This window comes from Dromiciops gliroides, chromosome 6 (genome assembly GCF_019393635.1).
Source record: "Dromiciops gliroides isolate mDroGli1 chromosome 6, mDroGli1.pri, whole genome shotgun sequence".
Lineage (NCBI taxonomy): Eukaryota > Metazoa > Chordata > Mammalia > Microbiotheria > Microbiotheriidae > Dromiciops > Dromiciops gliroides.
In genome coordinates, this window is record NC_057866.1 from 89,657,868 (window position 1) to 89,677,766 (window position 19,899).

The 19,899-nt window shown below is 40.2% G+C and overlaps 1 protein-coding gene across 4 annotated transcripts in view; it reads left to right on the forward strand.

The window, feature by feature from the left end:
* SORCS2 (sortilin related VPS10 domain containing receptor 2) overlaps positions 1 to 19,899 on the forward strand; it is a 1,257,082-nt gene that overhangs the window by 426,192 nt on the left and 810,991 nt on the right. For all 4 annotated transcript variants that reach the window (XM_043971225.1, XM_043971226.1, XM_043971227.1 and 1 more), the window contains exon 2: positions 6,290 to 6,357. In XM_043971225.1, the coding sequence (XP_043827160.1) occupies positions 6,290 to 6,357 (68 nt within the window). The remainder of the gene's footprint in view (positions 1 to 6,289; positions 6,358 to 19,899) is intronic.

Below are 19,899 nucleotides of genomic sequence, written 5' to 3' on the forward strand. Positions count from 1 at the left end.
TTATGGAAAATGGGCATTTATCCATTAATTTTGTGTAGTCGAGCTATTCTCAGAGCTCTCTAAAGCCTTCAGAGACTAATAATAGTAACAACACTCATAATTATAATATTGATAAAATAACAATAACAACTAACAACAGAAATAATAATACTTGAAGTTTATGTAGCACTTTCAAGTTTCCAAAGCACATGGCATCCACTTTCTCATTTGAGCCTACTCCATTAGCCTCTTTTGCTGGAATGCAGATAAAATGACAGAAGAAACATATTAATGAACTAGTACCTGGGAACAAAACATTGACCTGATAATCCATTTCCCCAGTTGTTATTCAGGATTCTGACTTTGACAGCCAGCCTTGTCAAGAGAAAAGAGAACTATTCTTAGAGTTCAGAGATCTGGGTTGGAATCCTGATCTTGATATAGACTGGCTGTTTGACTGTGGGAACAACTTGGTGGCATAGTGGAAAGAGTGCCCGGCCTGGAGTTAGGAAGACCTCAGGTCATATTTGGCCTCAGACACTTACTAGCTATGTGACCCTGGACAAATCACTTCACCCTGTTTGCCTCAGTTTCCTCATCTGTCAAATGAGCTGGAGAAGGACATGACAAACCACTCCAGTATCTTTGCCAAGAAAACCCCAAATGATGTCATGGAGAGTTGAATATGAATGAAATGACTGAACAACAACATGAAGTCTTTCTAACTTCCCATCTTCAGTTTTCCCATCTGTATAAGATGAAGGGATGGTATAGCAGATTGAGTTAAGTGCTACATGACTAACAGGAAGAGGGGAAAGGAGAGATGTCTCAGCTCTGCCAATTGCTAACCATGTGACTTCGGTTAAGTCATTGCCTTACTGTAGGTATCAGTTCCCCAACATAATGGAAAGTGCTTTAAAGATACACTGTACAGAAATATGGGCTATAATATAGGTATGTTTCAATTTGCAATCTTTTGGAAAGTTTGAAAAAATCATGATTTCAAAAGCAACTACGACTGAAGAATGTTAACATTTAAATTCCTTTTAAAAATTCTGTCAATAGGTGACATTTATATAATATTTAAGAGTTTAATCTCAAAGAGTTTAAGTGATAGAGAAGTTGCCAACCCATATTGGCAGAGGGAGAATCCTTACCTGAGAGCTGCTTATTCCAGTGAACCATATGCTTCATAGTTTGTAGTATGCTTAAATACCCTGTGAGGTATTTAAGGAATACCTATAAGAGTTATTATCCACCTTTTATGGATGAGGAAATTAACAGAGAAGTAAAAATGATTTGCCCATGCTTGCACAGCTAGTAAATATCAGAGGCTGGATTTAAGCCCACAACTTCCTGCATCCAAGTCCAGCACCCTATCTATCTATCAGCGACACTGCGTTCTCTCTCCACTTCCTTGTGCTGCTCAACATTTTATTTTACTTTGATTATTCTATGAACTTAACGATTTCTTCTTTGTGGACACACACTGCAGTGATTCAGATCATAGCCCACCCCTCGCCTCTTCATTATTCTGTGTAACTCTTGCCCTTGTTCTTCTGAAAATGCAACAAATTGGAGACTTTACTCTGCTATTCTTAGTCTTCTGTAGCTACAAATAGAGCCTATAGACTGTCACCACCTCACTCTCACCACAAGATGCACTGAGATCTCTCTGATGACATCCTTCCTCCTATTTCTCTTGGGCAGCTCTTAGTTGAGGATTGGTGGTGTAGGCTATCCATGTCCATCATATGCCTCTCCACTTCCCTTTGACCCTCAACTTACATTCACTGGAGAGTGTAGGGCTCACACCTGTAGAGAATCAATGGAAGTATATTAGTGTGTGTGTGTGTGTGTGTGTGTGTGTGTGTGTATGTATGTGTTTTTAACATGGACCTTTAAAGGGGCAGCTAGGTGGCACAGTGGATAAAGCACCGGCCCTGGATTCAGGAGGACCTAAGTTCAAATATGACCTCAGACACTTGAAACTTACTCCCTGTGTGACCCTGGGAAAGTCATTTAACCCTCATTGCCCTATCAAAAAATAAATTTAAAAAAAGATGGGCCTTTAAAAAAGAAAGCTTGGAATTGTTCAAAGAACTGCCCAGTGTCCCAGAGGCAATATAACCCACTCTCTTCCTTGTGTTCAGTTCTGGGTTTTCCATATCATCCATGTCCAGTGTTCATCCAGAGGCCCACAGTCAATCTATGTCAGAGGCAGAACTTGCATCCAGGTCTCCAGGGCTCCCAGGCCAGGCTCTCTCTCACTCTTGCTGTCTCTCTTGCTCTTGCTCTCTCTCTCCATACACATATGTACATAAATAAAGAAACTCATCTGAAGTTCCCAAACCAATAAAATTATAGGTCTTAATAACCCCATCCCCCTCCCCCCCCCCCCAGGAAAAGAAAAGAAAAGGGTATTTGGAGTAATCAGGGTCATCAAAGAGCTAGCTAGAAGAGAAGTCACTTCTCAGGGCAAATTCAACCAGTCTTGGTCCTCACAGGAGGCAAGGGGTGTGAGTGTTACCAGACCTCAATCAGTACCAAGAAGAGATAGATGACAAGGCTTGGGCAAGCTAAGAGAGCTTTCAAGATCTGGGCCAGTCAGCATTGAGGAAGGGAACAAGGATTCAAAGTGTACCAGTGAAAAGAAGGGAAGCAGAAGGAAGGAATCTAAGAAATGGATAAGAGGAAGAGTGGAGGTCGGAGGAATCAGAAGTAAAAAGTGAGAGAGCCCTGACCTTCTCACCCTGCCTACCATCTTTCCATGTCCCTCTATCTGTCTATTTCTATCTATTTAATTTTTATAGATTTAGGGAAGGATATATCAATAAAATGCATGGGATGAGAAAGTGCATGGATGGGTTATGAGCTATCCCAATGGAAGATTGGCTACACTCTTGAATTTCAATGATCCATTGAAATATTCTCTTTCTCATAGGCATCTTAACCAATTCTTTATGGATCATGCATTTTGAAAGCGAAAAGAAAATATTTGTGTAAATTCAAATAATTCACTTGATTTCCATTAAAATGTTCAATGATCCCTCAATCATCTCTGAAAACTATGAAGCATAGTTTCATCTGTTATCTTAATCCCTAATACTAACTAACATTTATGTATTTACATATAAACTTATTTATATAAAATTTATACACACACACACATATATATACATACATATATATATATATATTTATATACATATATATAAACTTATTATGAGCCAGACACTGTACTAAATGCATTAAAATTACTATTTCATTTGAGTCTCACAACAACACTGAGAGGTTGGTACTATTCTTATCCCCATTTTATAGATGAGGAAACTGAAGCAAATAAAGGTCAAGTGACTCATTCATTATCACACAGCTAGTAAGTTTCTGACACTGGATTTGAACTCCAGTCTTTCTGACTCCAGGCCTGTGTTCCATCCACTGAACCACCTAGGTGGAGATAATAGAAGGTAATAGAAAGAGTACTATTCTCAAAGCCAGGAGACATAGATTCAAATCCCGGTTCTCCCACTTAGTAGCTGGGTGACTCAGCTACAATTCAGACTGGTCTGTTTTATTATTATTATTTTCTCATAAAGCATTTCTCAGCCTTTTTTAAAACTTCCGTGCAGCATAGAAGTGTTATCTCTTTACACTTAAAAGGAATAGTTGTCAGTTTTCCCTGAAATAAGTAGTAAACCTGAGGTTTTAATGAGTTCCAGTCTGGGCCATTGGCTTGGAAGCTTGTGGAGGCAGTGGAGTAAGACAACCAGTGTTGTTAATGATTTCTCTCTTCTGAGAATGGATGAGGACGTCTTTATGAACCATTTATTAGGAGTCTTGGGAGGTTGATAAGGGTATGGATAGTCCACAAGTGAGAAGGACTAAATTTTAAATGACTGTGTGGCCTTAGGCCAGTCTCTTTTCTTTTCTGAGTCTCTATAAGAGAAGAAAGGTGGACCTTATCTATTTCTAAAGTGTTAATATCCAGATGTATGTGCCCCATATACAACCTTTTCTTCATCTCTTAGGAAATCTCATGCCTCACTTAATCCTGGTTGTTTATTCTGGCAATATTAAGGGGGTTATTGGAGAAAAAAGATGGTGCCAGTTGAATGATAGATCCAAACAGCTGGAGATGGCTGATGTGGTGACCCCGAATTAACCAAACTAACAGCTGTGCAGGGACTTGGAGGCTGTTCCGATTTTACCTCTCTGGGGTTCCCATGGCAACTGTAGTGTTAAGAACTAACATGGGCTGGCAGAGAGTGGAATGGAATTTGACATACATTAAAATACAGTGGCCAGTGAAATAATATTGGATGAATCTCCTTCCCCATTGGACCACTGTCCATGACTTGATAGATGTCTACTTCCTATGTATATTTTTTGTGCTAACTTAACTATTTTAAAGAAATTTGGAATGGATAGGTTTCCATTCAGTTTAAACCCATTCCATTTTCTTCATTGGTTCCTAATGAAAATGTCTTTGTTAAGTGGGGCTCAATTTATGCTCTAAATCCAGTTTTTATTTAGTTTTTGAACCATGGATGATTTATACATTCCCTCTCCCCCCCACCCCACCATGCTTTGGAAAGCAGCCACCATTTCAAGAAAAGTAATGAGATGGCATATTTCAGGCCGTCTTTCTGGGCTTGGAGGGAGAACCAAAGCACCACTCAGTGGCTGGAGCCCAGTGCCTTTGCCGAGTATGTTGGTTAAGATAAATTCCCCTGAAGAGAAGTCAAGCTGGCTCCATTCTTTGGCAAGGCTGGGACCAACTCAGCTATGCCTCTCTCTGGTGACAATGCTGGTTTTTGTAATGCTGGGTTTGAATCACTTGAGCCCATTGGCAGCTGTCTTTGGTGAGCTGTATTATCAAGAGAAAAAAAAGAACTGGTTTTGAAATCCAGAGAGTCTAACATTAGATGCAAGACTACGTACAGATATTAGCTTGTATTTTTGACATGTCTGGAATTGTTTCTCAGTGTAATTTATTGTGTATATTGGGATACTGAAAAAGATGTGAGGTGCATCACTGTGGATGCTCTTCTCCAGCAGTCTAGAATGTGGTCAGACTAACACATTACTCCCAGAAGGTGGCCAGCCTTCTGCTGATGCCCCTCTCAGAAGTTAGATTGATTGATTAGTTAATCAGTGAGCATTTATTTAGGCACCCAGCATGGGAACTGGAAACTGTGCTAAGCACTGGAGATACAGTAACAAAAACAAAATCATCCCTGGTCTTGAGCTAACATTTAAATCAAAGGAGACAACATGAACACACATACATGTGTATTTATGTGTATATATACACATGTATATACATCCATATCCACATATATGGAATAAATATGTGTATACACACGTATACATTATGCATATATGCATGGTATATGTTTATATAAAACACACACATGTTGTGTGTGTATATAAAATACAAGGTAGCTATGGACTAGTCAGGTAGGTTAGGCACCAGGGTTTGTAGTGGGGGAAGATCAGAAAAGGATTTGCATAAACAATAATGCTTGATTTTAGTCTTGAAGGAAGTGAGAAGGGATTATATTCCAGACTTGGTAGATGCATAACCTCTTCCTGAGGTGGTGCTTGGAGATTTTACTGCTTCTTACCTTTGATTAACCTCTCCTTGCTCTGTGATCCAGCTGCTCCACTCCTCACTCAGAGAACTCCATCCCACAAATCTTTGCCCTTTCACTGTATTGCCCATACTTTTCCTCCTCATGTGTACCTCTTAGCATCCTTGGCTGCCTTCAAGACTCAGTTCAAATTCTGCAGGAGGCCTTTTTCTGCACACCCCCATACCCTCAACATTCTCCTCGGTGTCTTTTCTATGAGATTACTTCCTTTTTACACTGAAAAAATCTTGCATATACATCGATGTTTGAATGCTTGCCTCAACCATTGAAATGCAAGCTCTTCGAGGGCAGGGACCATGTTTTTCTCTTTCTTGGTATCCTCAGTGCTTAGCATGGTGCCTGCCACAAAATAAGTGCTTAATAAATGCCTATTGAATGAATCGGTGACTAATAGAACCTTGCAGGGTTATGAGAACTTGTTTTTCATTGGCATTAATATTTGGGAATCCAGAGTCACTTTCATATTCCCCAAACAGGCGTGGAAGACCACCTGAGTGCAGCGCCTCCTTCTAAAAACAGCTAGAAGTAAAAGCAAAGAGTCCACCTACAGCATTTGATATGTGATGAAATATGTATCACGAGATTAAAAAATGGTATTTCTCTCTGAGTTTGGAAGTGGCCATTGATCTCTTTTGTTTCTTTCCCCTCCATAGGTAATTTTGATTCTGACCAAGTATTACCACGCTGACATGGGAAAGGTGCTGGAGAGCTCTCTGTGGAGGTAAGGGCATCAGAGCTGCCATCTTCTTCCTCCTTTTTTTTTTACCTCTACAAAAGGACCACAGCATACTTACATTGACTTCCTTAGCCAGAGAACCTTTGTCATTGGCCAAGTTGCAGGCTGAGTGGCAGATGGCGGTCAGCTTGCCCGGGGCCACACTTAGTTGTCTTTCTTTTGGGTTGGTATTGGGCAGAGAAGCCACTGAAAGAGGATTAAGCATTTATGCAGCAGAGATAAACAACATTAGAGAATAGAAAACCTTGTGGAAGCCATTTTAGCAGCAGAAGAGGATTGTCTTGTAAAATCAGGTCAATGAACAATTTCCTGACACATGTTCTCAACTTCACATGATGGGATCAGAATCTATTAAATGCTCCTGTTATCTTCCTTTTTTAGGATCAGTTCCCCCCCACCCCCCTTTTCTTTTGGCTTAGCTCAGTAAATAAGTAACCCATTGATCAAAAGCATCTTTCTGTACTTGAGATTTGAATTATGTCCAGCCTTGTAAGACTTGGTTTGGCCCCCTTAAAAAATTTGATGATTTGTTAAATTATTTTCTATTAGTTCTTTAGCTCTGTCCTCAGAACATACCTGAGGACCTCATGGAGAGTAAAATAGAAGTTTTCATGGCACTTGGCAACAGTTGCTAAATCTGTTCTCTTATCTCATGACTAGTGGCATCAGGGCTAGCGAACTTGCCTGTTGAGTATGAGGAGCTAATAGACAAATGTTTATGTAGTAAGTATCTTAATCAGCAAGGCACCATGCTAGGTGGAAGGCAATCAATGCAATGGATGAAAGCAATCTCTGTTCACAAAGTGTTTACAGCCTAATATAGAAAAATAGTATATATCTAAGTGCATGCTGAATACTATAAAAAGAAAAAGAGCAGTTTATAAGTGGAAGGTAGTTTGGGACGGATGGCAGGAAGAAGTTGGGTGGGTCAGGGAAGGCTTCATGCACTAAGTGGTATTTGAGGGGCAACTTGAAGGAAAAAAGATTCTAGCAGGTGAAGGTAAGGAGTGAATGCATTTCAGGAATGGAGTTAGGCCAGTGCAAAGACAAGGAGGAAATGATGGAGTGTCATGTGTAAGCAAGAGATCGAAGACCAGTTTGGCTAGAGCAAAAAGTGTAGAAGTAGGCTTCATTTCAGTAAGGCTGAAAACATGGATTGGAACTAATTATTTTTTAATCTTAATAATATTTTATTTTTTCCAGTTACATGTAAAGATGGTTTTCAATATTTATTTTATAAGATTTTGAGTTCCAAATTTTTCTCCTTCCCTTCCTTCCCTCCCCCAAGACAGAAAGCAATCTTATATTTTATATATGTATAATCACATTAAACATATTTCCACATTAGTCATGTTATCAAAGAAGAATCAGAACAAAACAGAAAAACCCCCCAAAGGAAAAAAAACAAAAGTAGAAATAATATGGTTCAATCTGCAGTTACATCCCACAGTTCTTTTTTTTTTTTTTACTGGATGTGGAGAGTATTTTCCATCATGAGTCCTTTGGGATTTTCTTGGATCATTGTATTGCTGAGAAGAGCCAAGTCTACCACAGTTGATTGGATGTGTAGGACAAGGGCGAGGGAAGAGTTGAGGATGATACCAAGGTTATGAAAGTGAGAGACTGAAAGTATGGTGGTGCCTTGACAAAAATAGTAAAATTTGGAAGAAGAGAGAGCTTTGGGAAAGATAATACATTTAGTTTTGGACATTTGAATTTAAGTTCCTCCCAAGACATGTAGTTTGAAAAATTCCAGTAAGTGCTTGGTCATACGGTGTGTGTTGTGTGTGTGTATAATGTATATACCTGTGACTTGTTTGCATGGAGATGAGACTTAAACCTAGGGGAGCTGATGATATTACCAGAGAGAGGATAGCATTTTGAGTTGGAGCTCCACCCAGTTGAGTAAGCCTTTCCAAGAGAAAAATTCACTCCTCCAATAATGGGATGGCATCCCTAACACCAAGGGAACCAGTTTGAGAATGTACACTTTGTCCAGAAAGGAGCTAGGTTAATAGACTGTGGATAGACATAATCATTTCTAAGAAAACAAGGCAAATGCTAGAGCATCCTGATAAGGTTAGAAGAGAGATGGAAGACAAGATGTGGTGCATCTACCTTAGGTGTCTTAAGCATAGCTATCTCTGCACTGGTTTCTCATTTGTGCTAAGTGCCTACAATGGGATGGGGATGCTAGGACCTGACCATGGGTACCATGGATGCTTTTATTTCAGAACATGCCTTATTCCTGGGAAATCATTTTAACAAACCACCAACTGTAAGGTTTCTCTGTGGCTCCCCCTGATCCCCCAAATGAGCATTCATTTGTTCTCACAGTAAAAGAAAGGGAATTTAGAGATTCTCCTCATGTCTTCTCTTAAAATTCAGATTGCCACAGGTTTCTCTACTGCTGATTTCATAGGGCAATTAACACAGGAATCAGAAGATTCCTCTTCAAAGCTAGTCATCTCATGTTGAATGAAGTCAAAATTTGCACTGGCCATGGAGTGGTTTGAGATGAAAACAAATTAGCCAGAATTAACTACAGTCACATCTGAAGGATTAAGGAAACCTCATCATGCTTCACTTGAAGACAGTGCCTTTTCCCTTTGGACTAACATTCTAGGAACAATCCAGAAAGAGAGATGGTGAGGTTGAGAGCAGATCAATTTTAAGTAGCATCATATCATAGGTTCCATTGTCTTAGTTTAAACCCTAGGGCTCTTCACAAAAATAGAGAAGATTAGATCTGACATTGTCCTTGAGTTCCCTAGCCAGATGTAGTGGAGGAATTTTCTAAGGTTTTGCCCAATCAATGAAGAAATTCCTCAGTTTCTCTGGACCCAGTGCATCCTTACATGTAGAACCTGCTTAATGCCAAGGATGCCTCTGGATTCTTGGACTGACATTTTAGAGACCATCCCTGATCTGGTCCCCATTGTATAAATTGAGCAAAAGGGAGGGTAATCCTCTTTTCATGGAAACAGGGTTTCTTCAGTAATTCCTTAGGCTGAATTTCCATATTTCCATCATTCATCAAACAGAAAATTCATTAAAGGGAAAGTAATTGTTTTAATATTCCATTAAAATTTCTAATAGGTCTCAGGAACCTTCATTAGAAATTCCTAGGAATCTGATCCTCCTTGCCCCTCTCTCCAAGAACCGTATCTTATTGTCACTCAAGATGAAGTGACTGAAAATTATTGTTCGTAATTATCTTGCTCTTGTGGCAGACCTGGGGAATGATATTGGGGTGAAACCTGGGAGTCTCAAGGCAAGAGCCAAGGAGTAGGGGTGTGGCATGGGTGATGCAACATGACAAAGCTGTCTGAGTGCAGGGCCAGTGGGGAAAGTTGGTTGTGTGTAGAGGTTTAGTGCTTCTTAATTACAGAGTCTGAGAACATGGAGGGGGAGAAGTCTGTTTGGAGCCTGGAAGGAAGGAAGGACATAAGGAAGGAAGGTGGGAGGGAGGGAGGGAAGGAAGGAAGAAAGGAAGGAAGGAAAGAAAGAAAAAAGGGAAGAAGGAAAGAAAGAAGGAATCAGGACTTAGAGGGATTCAAAAGAGTATGTAGAATTGGCTGCCAAAGTGAAGGTCAGCAAAACACAGATACCCAACAGATCAAGAAAGAGGATCACCCATGCTTGGGAGAAGAGTCTGATGCTCTAAGAGCTGAGTTCTATTTGGCTTTTTAAGCCAGGGAATACAGATTATCCTCCTTGTTGTCCTCAATGAACAACATCAATGGTGGGGATTGCATCCTTCAATCCTTCGACGGGAAACAACTATGTCCATATACTGATACAAGGATGTGGGTGGTGGTGGCAAAACAACAAAACCCTTCTGGTTTCATTTCAATGTATAATGCTATAGTTACAGGGCTTGTGATATTGCAGCTCTGTGAATTTCATATTTACTGTGAAGGCTTAGAGTTTAATGTGTGATGTGATCATATTAAAGGCATCTGAGGATTCTTCATCTCAAAACTGAGCTCAGACTTCATGGGATATCTTGGGAAGAAATAGTTTGCAGTCTCAATGGAGGGGACTTTCATATGTTCTGCTGAAATATCAAAATCAATCTCAGGGTTGCTTTTACAATGCAGTAACAGGACAGTGCAGCCAATCAAATGTCTACTGTATACATAGCATTGTAATAACTCCTGGGGGAGATAAAGAATTGAAATAAGACACATTCTGTGTTTTCAGGGGGTTCACTTTCTGATAGGAGACCAAGACATCAACACAATGACTATAAGATGCAATATTGGGTAAAAGTTACAAAGTGAAGTATCATGTTGGTTATGGAAAGGTCCTTGTCCTCCAGGGAAGCTCAGGGATGACTTTTTGGGAGAAGTAGCATATGGATTTAGTTGTAAAGGTTTTTACAAATATTTTCTGTTTACTTTTTTGTGTTCATGTTATTTCCCACCAATAGAATATGAGTTCTTTGAGGGCCTGCCTTCCTTCCTTCCTTCCTTCCTTCCTTCCTTCCTTCCTTCCTTCCTTCCTTCCTTCCTTCCTTCCTTCCTTCCTTCCTTCCTTCCTTCCTTCCTTCCTTCCTTCCTTCCTTCCTTCCTTCCTTCCTTCCTTCCTTCCTTCCATATAACAAGTATGTAATAAATGCTAATTGAAAGCTGGAGGGCTTTGAGTTGTCAGGTAGAAGAGTTTGACTTTTCTACACTAGAGATGGAATCATTGATTTTAGGGAGCACAGGTAAAGATTATTCTGGTAGCAGAACTGAAGACTGGGTTCTGAGTGTCCCTTTCATTTGCTAGTCACACACAGAAGTAGCAGCACAGCCCTGGTGAGAAGCATGACAGCCATCACGTGATCAGGATTTAGGGTTGTGTCTGGTCCATTAGAATATTTTCAAGCACGGCAAGGGGATCCTGTTCATGCAACTCAAGCCGATCAAGCTCAAATCCTACTGTTGTAGGTTAACAACCTCAACATGGATGAGGGACAAATGTTAGCTGGGGGTATTAAAAATGTACTAAGCATTCCTGGAATACTATCTGCAAACTCAACAAATACATTTTTAATAACAGGTATGGCATTTGCATAACAAATCTATCCTTCCATAGCTCGATTGAATTTCTTTTTAATTGGTTCCTGTTTAATGGTCCAACTGATAGCATCCTGTCCTGTTCTGTCAGATCTACTTCTTATTCCCTGTCACATCCTTGATGTCTCCTCCTTTCATGGATGTCACTTTGAAGTTGGTGGGAGACACTCAGGGTGCAGAAAGGAACAAAAAAAATCACTCCCACTATGAAGTTCCAAGATTTAGCATCATTTATTTAAAGCACACAAAGCCACCTCTGAACCCCGCCTGCTTTCATTGACCTCTCTGCTTTCCCTTGGTGGCTTAGTTTGAAAATTCAAAGTCGGCATTTTCTGAGTGGGAAAGGCCTGGAAGTAAGGGCCTAGGTTGACCAGGCACAATGCAACACTTAGAGCACATTCTCCAGGCAGGCAAAGTTCTGCCCGAGAAGAGAATTGGGAGCATAAATTAATGTTGACCTTTCCTTGGGTAAATTGTGCTCTCCGTCTGTACTCTCCATTCGCAAGTCACTAGGGACTCGTCTCATGGACTGAGATTTTACACATCTGTCAGCTAAAGAGAATATTGAAGTGGAAATTCCAGCACCCCAGAAGTTTCTGTGCTTGTGTGACATGACCCAGAGGAGCAAGGCTTCCTAAATGCAGGGATGGATTCTAATGAGAAGGAAACATATTTTTCTTAATGATAGCCATATTTTGCCCAGGTGGGTCTCTTTCTCTGCAGCGGCAGTGAGGTCTCTTGGAGTCTGATGGAGGATGTGGGTTCCTGTTTGTCTTCAGAATTAGCCAGTGGAAAACGAATGCCTTTTCTTTGGGATCAACACTGGGGATTTAGGAAAGAAAACACCTCTCTTCAGTGTGAATAAACAGCGGAGGTTGTGCAGCCCTTAATTTAAAGGCCATTAACACTCCAGGCTTAGTGCTAGCACAACACCAGGTGGGAGTGTTCCCTGAACATGGAGAATAAAAATAATCTATGCTAAAGGGATATAGGTAAAGGCATTGGAGCGCATGAGATGAAGAAAAGGGCAAGGCCTTAGACATTCTCATTTGTTTATGGGACCCTACTTATTTCCAAGGGGTTCTGGACCAAAAGGTTAATTTAACTGGATAATCATAAAGCAAAGCTTGGCAAAAACTGGCTGATGTGAGAGCTATCTCTCCCCCATGCCTATGTCATGATGTCTTGACACTATAAACAATTTTAGATAAACATACATATATGCGTATATTTATACATATATGTGTGTGAATGTATGTATATCTATAAACAGGTATGCATATATACTAATGTTATATGCACATATATGTACGTGTATACATATACTGAATGCATTGTGTACATTAAATACAATATACATGTATGTGTGTACATGTATATAGATATACGGATATATATATATACACATAGATCCCTATTTGTTTATTCACACATATGAATATATACATATGCATATACATATGTTTGTATTATTTATATTATTTATACATATATGTATCATTGAATTTTGTTGATTTAAAGTTATTTTGGTTTTGTCATATATTCTTTCCTCATAATAATAATGTTATCTCATTTAATCCTCACAGAAACCCTGTAAGGGAGTTACTGTTCTATAAAATTTTAAAGAAGAGAAAACTGAGACTAAGAAAATTTAAATAACTTTCCCAGGGTCATGCAGCTAGTAAATATCTGAGGCAGGAAGACTCAGGTCTTCCTGACTTTAAGTCCAAAATTATCCACTGTGACACTTGACTTCCCATGGGACTATAAGTTCCTTGAAGGCAGAGCTGTATCTTGTTTTTTACATTGTATCTCTCCTAGCTCCCATGCCAGTGCTTAACACATAGTCAATTATTTTATTCATTCATTTTTAAATTTATCTATTTATTTACTCATTCATTTATTTGTTTGTTTATTCATTCATTCATTCACTTATTCATTCATTCATCTGATAATTCATTCATTCATTCATTCATTTTCTGAGAGCAGCCTCTGGAAAGGCTCAGAAGGAACTGAAGCCACAGAGGTGGGGAATTGTCAACCCCTACTGAAGGGGAAGGTAGTATGGTATGGCGGGAAAAGAAGAGCTGGCTCTCTGCTGATTGCGTGGCCATTGCCATTGATCAAGCTACATATCTGTTGAAAAATTACTGTAGATTTATGTTTGACTGCAGTAAGGATGAAGGAATTGTAGTATGAACAAATAACACTCTCCTTTTACCAGAAACAAGACCTGATTGAATTGCCAAGGAGGTGAGGTTGAAAATATTTCCAGTTAACATATGTTTGTAAGAAGCTCTTCTGCTGTCTTACACCCCTCGGATGCCTTTATTTGGTAACCCTCTGGAGGAGTGTAAATTCCTAGTATTTTTATGAAAATCTCATAGTACACAAAAGTTTTGGATATAGAATGGTGTTGACTTTGGAGAGGCTTCAAGGTGTGGTATATTGGGAGCTAGATGCAGAGCCAGGAAGGCCTGGATTCAAGTCTCCCCTCTGACTCATGATGATTATATGTGACCCTGGACAAATTCATTGAGGTCTCTAAGATGACAGCTTGCAGAGACTGGTAGATGCATTTGCTTCAGCCTGGTGTTCCTTATGCCAATAAAATCTCAAGTTCAGTCTCCATTCCCTGTCCTCTTGTTGAAATCTGACTGCCAAGAGAAAAGGATATGCTAGATTGGTATCCAGTTGGGTTATTGCAAGGAGAGGCTTTTCTGTTTGGGGTGCATAGACAACAGGGATACTTAGGGGAGGGAACCTGGAATTCTTGACCTTAAGGAGCAAAAACCAGATAGATTAGAACAAGATGAATGAAATGAAGTGCCAAGAGAAGAAACAGGGGCAGCTAGGTGGTGCAGTGGATAGAGCACCAGCCCTGGACTCAGGAGGACCTGAGTTCAAATTCGGCCTCAGACACTTAACAATTACTAGCTGTGTGACCCTGGGCAAGTCACTTAACCCCAATTGCCTCAAGAAAAAAACCAAACCAAACCAAAACAAAACAAAAAACCCAAAACGATAAGAAACACAGAGTGGGTGGATTCAGAGATGGAAGAAATGAGAAGAGATAGAATTCAAACCTAATTCAACAAATGTTTATTAGACATTGATTATGTATCACCAAGGAAAATACAAGAAATAGCCAGGAGACAAAAAACCTTGGTTATTTATGCTGTGGGAGCAAAGCATGAGGTGATAAGGAAGGGGCTACCTTCCTGTTGCCTCTCTTTCTGAGGAATGTCTGGGGTATGGCAGCCACCTGTGGCTCCTTGGATCCACTGAGATGGCCTGACTTCAGAGGGAGCAACAGCAGCTTGGTGTAGGCAGAAATAGCGCTTGACTTGGAATCTTTGAACTGGGTTTGCATCTCCGTTCTGTTCCTTCTTGGGTAACGCTGTCCAAATGTTTTGATCTCCCTGGACCTCAGAGTCATCCTTTGTTAAAATGAGGGGGTTGGTGCTAATGTTCCTTACAACTCTCCATCCTGTAATTTTATTCTTGCATTTTAATTTCATTGGGATGCAATTGGAAAAGCATTTGGTGAAGCTCCTACTATGCACCAGTCACTGATTTGGACACTGGCAATACACATTTGCAAATGACGGGGGCTCCTGATCTTAAGGTGCTTACAGTTTCCTTGGGTAAACAGTAAGTCAGAGCCTTAGAACCAGGCCCTTCTCAAAGAAAGTGGGGCTGTATTTTTGCTCCTGTATAAAATATTTATTCTGATTTTAGCTCTGAGTATAGTTTTAGGGGTAGTGCCTGTTTATCCTCTGAGGTAATGTTACCAGTAACAATCCTGCATACCTAATATGCCAGCGACCACGACTCAGTGTTGTTAGCTCTGTTTCATGGAGAGACATCCAGGAGCAGTAGAAAGATTCCTGTGTCAGGGGTAGGAGGAGGAAGAAGAAGGCTGGAGTCTGAGGATAGCCAATCGACCAGGGGGAGGGCTTACCTAGGGAACAGGGACTTTACCCATAACAAAGAGGCAAGAGAATGAGAGGAAGCCAGTGCATGGGACACAGCTGTTTTCCTCCACAGGAACATGAAGCAAAAGGTACTGACCTGGGTAGTGGGAGAGCCAGATTAACACTCCCCTTATTTATGGAGACATATTGAGAGGCAGATGCCGGGATGCAGGTGCTGTGCCTGGCTAGATACCAGGGGGCAGCTGTCCCTAATTAATCCCCATCTTTAGTCATTAGCAATAGGGCAGTTTCATGTAGCAACAGAATACAGCCTGATTCTGGTGATGATTAGATTGGTCTGTGTAGAGTTGGAGGGGCCAGAGGTCATCTTAGCATCCTAGCTTAAGGCTTGGGAAATTGGGGTGGGTGACAGACACAGGAGAGTTCATACCCTGGGGATGCTCTTGGCTCTGTTACTCTTTAGCTCCAAATAAAGCTATAGGTCCTTGAGATGATTTCCTTGCAACAGGGTACAAAGCTCTGAGTCTTGTCTTACACATTTGTATGTGTTGGGTAAACAAATGGGAAGAAAAAAGTTTTTTCCCCCCTCATCTTTCTATGAAGTGACAGAGAGGCCCATTGTTTGGTATCCTGGTGGGCAGTCCCCTCCACCCCATCCAGTACACAAGCATTCTTCAGAAGTGGAACCTGTAGGTGAGCTCATCTAGGTGCCGTGATCCTGATAAGCAGGGAGATTCAATTTGATCTTAGAGCTGTCATCAATTACCACTTCGCTCCATTCTGATCTGTGCTGTGTGGGCTTATTAGAGCCTTGATGAAGCCACAACACCAAGCCGAGACAAAAGCCTGTGAATAGACTCCACCATGTCTGTATTGCTGAAGGACATACAAGGCAGCTGTCTTGCATCTGGCCAGCCTTGTAGTCCCTCACATGATTCTTGGCTGGTGTTTGATCCTCTCAGGCCATGTACCTCATATCCCAGCAGAACCTCTGACGCCACTCCTCGCAGCCAGGATGGTATCAGCCCCTGCCTTCATTCCCCCTCCACTCTCACAATTAACAGTCTGCCAACTTTCAGGTACCCTTCATTATATCCCCCCTCCCCTTAATAATTAATGTAAGAATTCTGTGAAGGATACGTTCCCAGGCAAATGACAACTACTTCCCCCGGGTAAGATGTATCCCAGACTTCTAACCCCTGGAGTGTGAACTATCCAGCAGCCAGCCAGCTACTGAATGTACACTGGAAAAGGTTAGAGGGTGGTTGCCCTTCTTTCAATACAGAAGGCAGTGCTGAGCCAAGGAAGCTAATGGTGACCCATCAGATTGGATGTTGGGTGATATGGGTTCTTTTTTTTCCATATAAATATTTTATTATTTTCCAGATACATTTAGAGATAGTTTTCAACATTTGTTTTTATAAGATTTCTAGTTTCAAATTTTTCTCCCTCCCTCCCCCCTCTCCAAGACAGCAAGTAATCTGATATAGGATATATGTACAATCACAATAAACATATTTCTGCATTAGACATGTTATGAGAGAAGAATCAGAGCAAAAAGGAAAAACCTCAAAAAAGAAAAACAACAACAAAAACAATAGAAATAGTATGGTTTGATCTGCATCCAGATTCAACAGTTCTTTTTTTTCTGGATTTGGAGAGCATTTTCCATCATGAGTCCTTTGGAACTATCTTGGACCATTGTATTTCAGAGAAGAATCAAGTCTATCACAGTTGATCAACACACAATGTTGTTGATACTGTGTACAATGTTCTCCTGGTTCTGTTCATCTCACTCATCAGTCCATGCAAGTCCTTCCAGGTTTCTCTGAAATCCGCCTGCTCATTGTTTCTTACAGCACAATAGTATTCTATTACATTCATATATGACAACTTATTTAGCCATTCCCCAGTTGATGGGCAACCCCTCAGTTTCCAATTCCTTGACACCACAAAAAGAGCAGCTATAAATATTTTTTGTATATGTGGGTCCTTTTCCCTTTTTTATGATATCTTTGGGGGAAAGACCTAATAATGGTATTGCTGGGTCAAAGGGTATGCAAAGCTTTATAGCCCTTTGGACATAGTTCCAACCTGCACTCCAAAATGTTTGGATCAGTTCACAGCTTCAGCAACAATGCATCAATGTTCCAATTTTTCCACAGCTTTTCCAATATTTATTATTTTCCTTTTTTGTTATATTAGCCAATCTGATAGGTGTCAGGTGGTACCTCAGAGTTGTTTTAATTTGCATCTCTCTAATCAATAGTGATTTAGAGCATTTTTTCATTTGGCTTCGATAACTTTGATTTCTTCATCAGAAAACTGCCTGTTCATATCCTTTGACCATTTTTCATTTGGGCATTGGATTCTTATAAATTTGATTTAGTTCCTGATGTATTTTAGAAATGAGGCCTTTATCAGAAATACTGGACATAAAAATTATTTCCCAGTTTTCTGTTTCCCTTCTCATTTTGGATGCATTGCTTCTGTTTGTACAAAATTTTGTTAATTTAATGTAATCAAAATCATCCATTTTGCATTTTCTAATATTCTCTATCTCTTGTTTGGTCATAAACTGTTCTCCTTTCCAAAGATCTGAGAGGTAAACTATTCCTTCCTCTCCTGATTTACCTATGGTAGGGTGATATGGGTTCCAATCCTGGGATCACAACTTTGGATAAGTTAATTCCCATCTTAGGGACTCATGTTCTTCAACTCTAAATGGGAACAATATTACTTGGGATTTAACTTATAGGTTTGTTCTAAGTTTCCTTCTCTGTTCAGTGTCCTCAATCACCCCTGACATTCTGTGACCTAGCACCCCACCAAAGCTGGAACCTTGTATGATACAAAATGTTGCAGATACACAGTATAGTTTGGTTTGGGAAATGCTTCCTCAGGTGGCAGAGGAATTGTAGTTTTGCCACTTTTATGAAAGATGCTTAAAAATGTGAAAGTATTCTACAGGAAGTTGCCTGAACTTTGGATAGAAAATATCCATTTTAGTTAAAAAGAGAAATCTTATTTCTCCATCATAAAGTCGAGTCCTAGAAGACACAAGGCTGAATTCTGTTTGAAGTATTGACTACCCCATTCAGTCCAAGTTACTACTTTGTATCTAGCCCGGAACAAAGGGAACAAAAGGACAAGAGAATGAATCAAAGAAAGCGATCAGGAGACTGCCTTTGGGAAGCCTGTTTTCCCTCCAAGAATAATCACTATGTGGAGAAGCTGGAAGCAACTAAGGCTTTGGCAAGACATAAACACTGGCTTTATTCAGTAAACATTGTGCTACCCTCTCTCCTGCCTGGGCTCCAAGTGCTTAACACGGAAGCCTTGCAGAGCAGGAAGCCTTTTTACCCATGCCCAAAAGTATGGGAGTTCTTTCTTTTCTTTTTTTTGGGGGGAGTTCTTTCTAATAGATGACCCCTAAGGTCATTTTGGGCTCTAAGTCTATGAGCTTATACCCTATTAGCCCTATTGTACATTCATTACAACATCAATAAAATACAGACCCCAGAAGGGTACTTCTTTGGCAATAGGAACCCCCTCACACCTCCAACAAAGGACACCTCCAGTGACTTTGGGAATGGTGTGAACAAAGACTCGTGGGTGAAAAAACAGGACATTGTGCGATGACAATTATTCTGGTTTGGTCAAGCATGGTATATGTGAAGAAGAACAATTGAAAATGAATCTGGAAATGTATACTTTTGTGTCTTTTTGTAGACCTTTGAATGGCAGGCTAAAGAAATTTTACTTTATTTGTTAGGCTATGGTTATTTCATCAGATATACATTAAGAAGATTATTCAGGTAGTTGATTTAAAGTTGTTCTCGTTCAGTCATTTTTAGTTGTGCCCGACTCTTTGCAACCTCATTTGGGGTTTTCTTGGCAAAGATGCTGGGGGTGGTTTGCCATTTCCTTCTCCAGCTCATATTACAGATAAGGAAAGGGAGGGAAACAGGGTTAAATGACTTGCCCAGGGTCACATAACTAGTAAGTATCTGTGCCCAGATTTGAACTCAGGAAGTTGAGTCTTCCTGACTCCAAGCCTGACACATTCTCCACTGGACCACCTAGCTGCCCCATAATTTAAAGTAGGGATTCATAACCTGGCATCCATAGGCCCTTCAATAGATTTCAGAGGATGTACAGACTTAAATTGGAAAAATAAACCTTTATTTTCACTAACTTCTAACCAATATTTAGTATTTCTTTTGGTTATGATTAAAAACAAAACAAAATCTTATTTTGAGAAGGGAGTCTATGGATTTTCCCAGAGACCTATGCCAAAGAGGTTCATAAAACAAAAAAGAGTTTAGAACCCCTGGTTTAGAGGGAATGCAGATAAAAGATAGAGAGATAAGAGGCTCCGTCAATAATTCAAGAAGGGGATGGTAAGGGACCTTAATTAGGGAGGTGCCTTTGGGAATAGAAGGAGAATCATTCTGAGAAAGGAGAGAGAAGAGAAATGGGATAGAGGTTGGATCAACAACTCTTGGTGAACTCTTGGATGT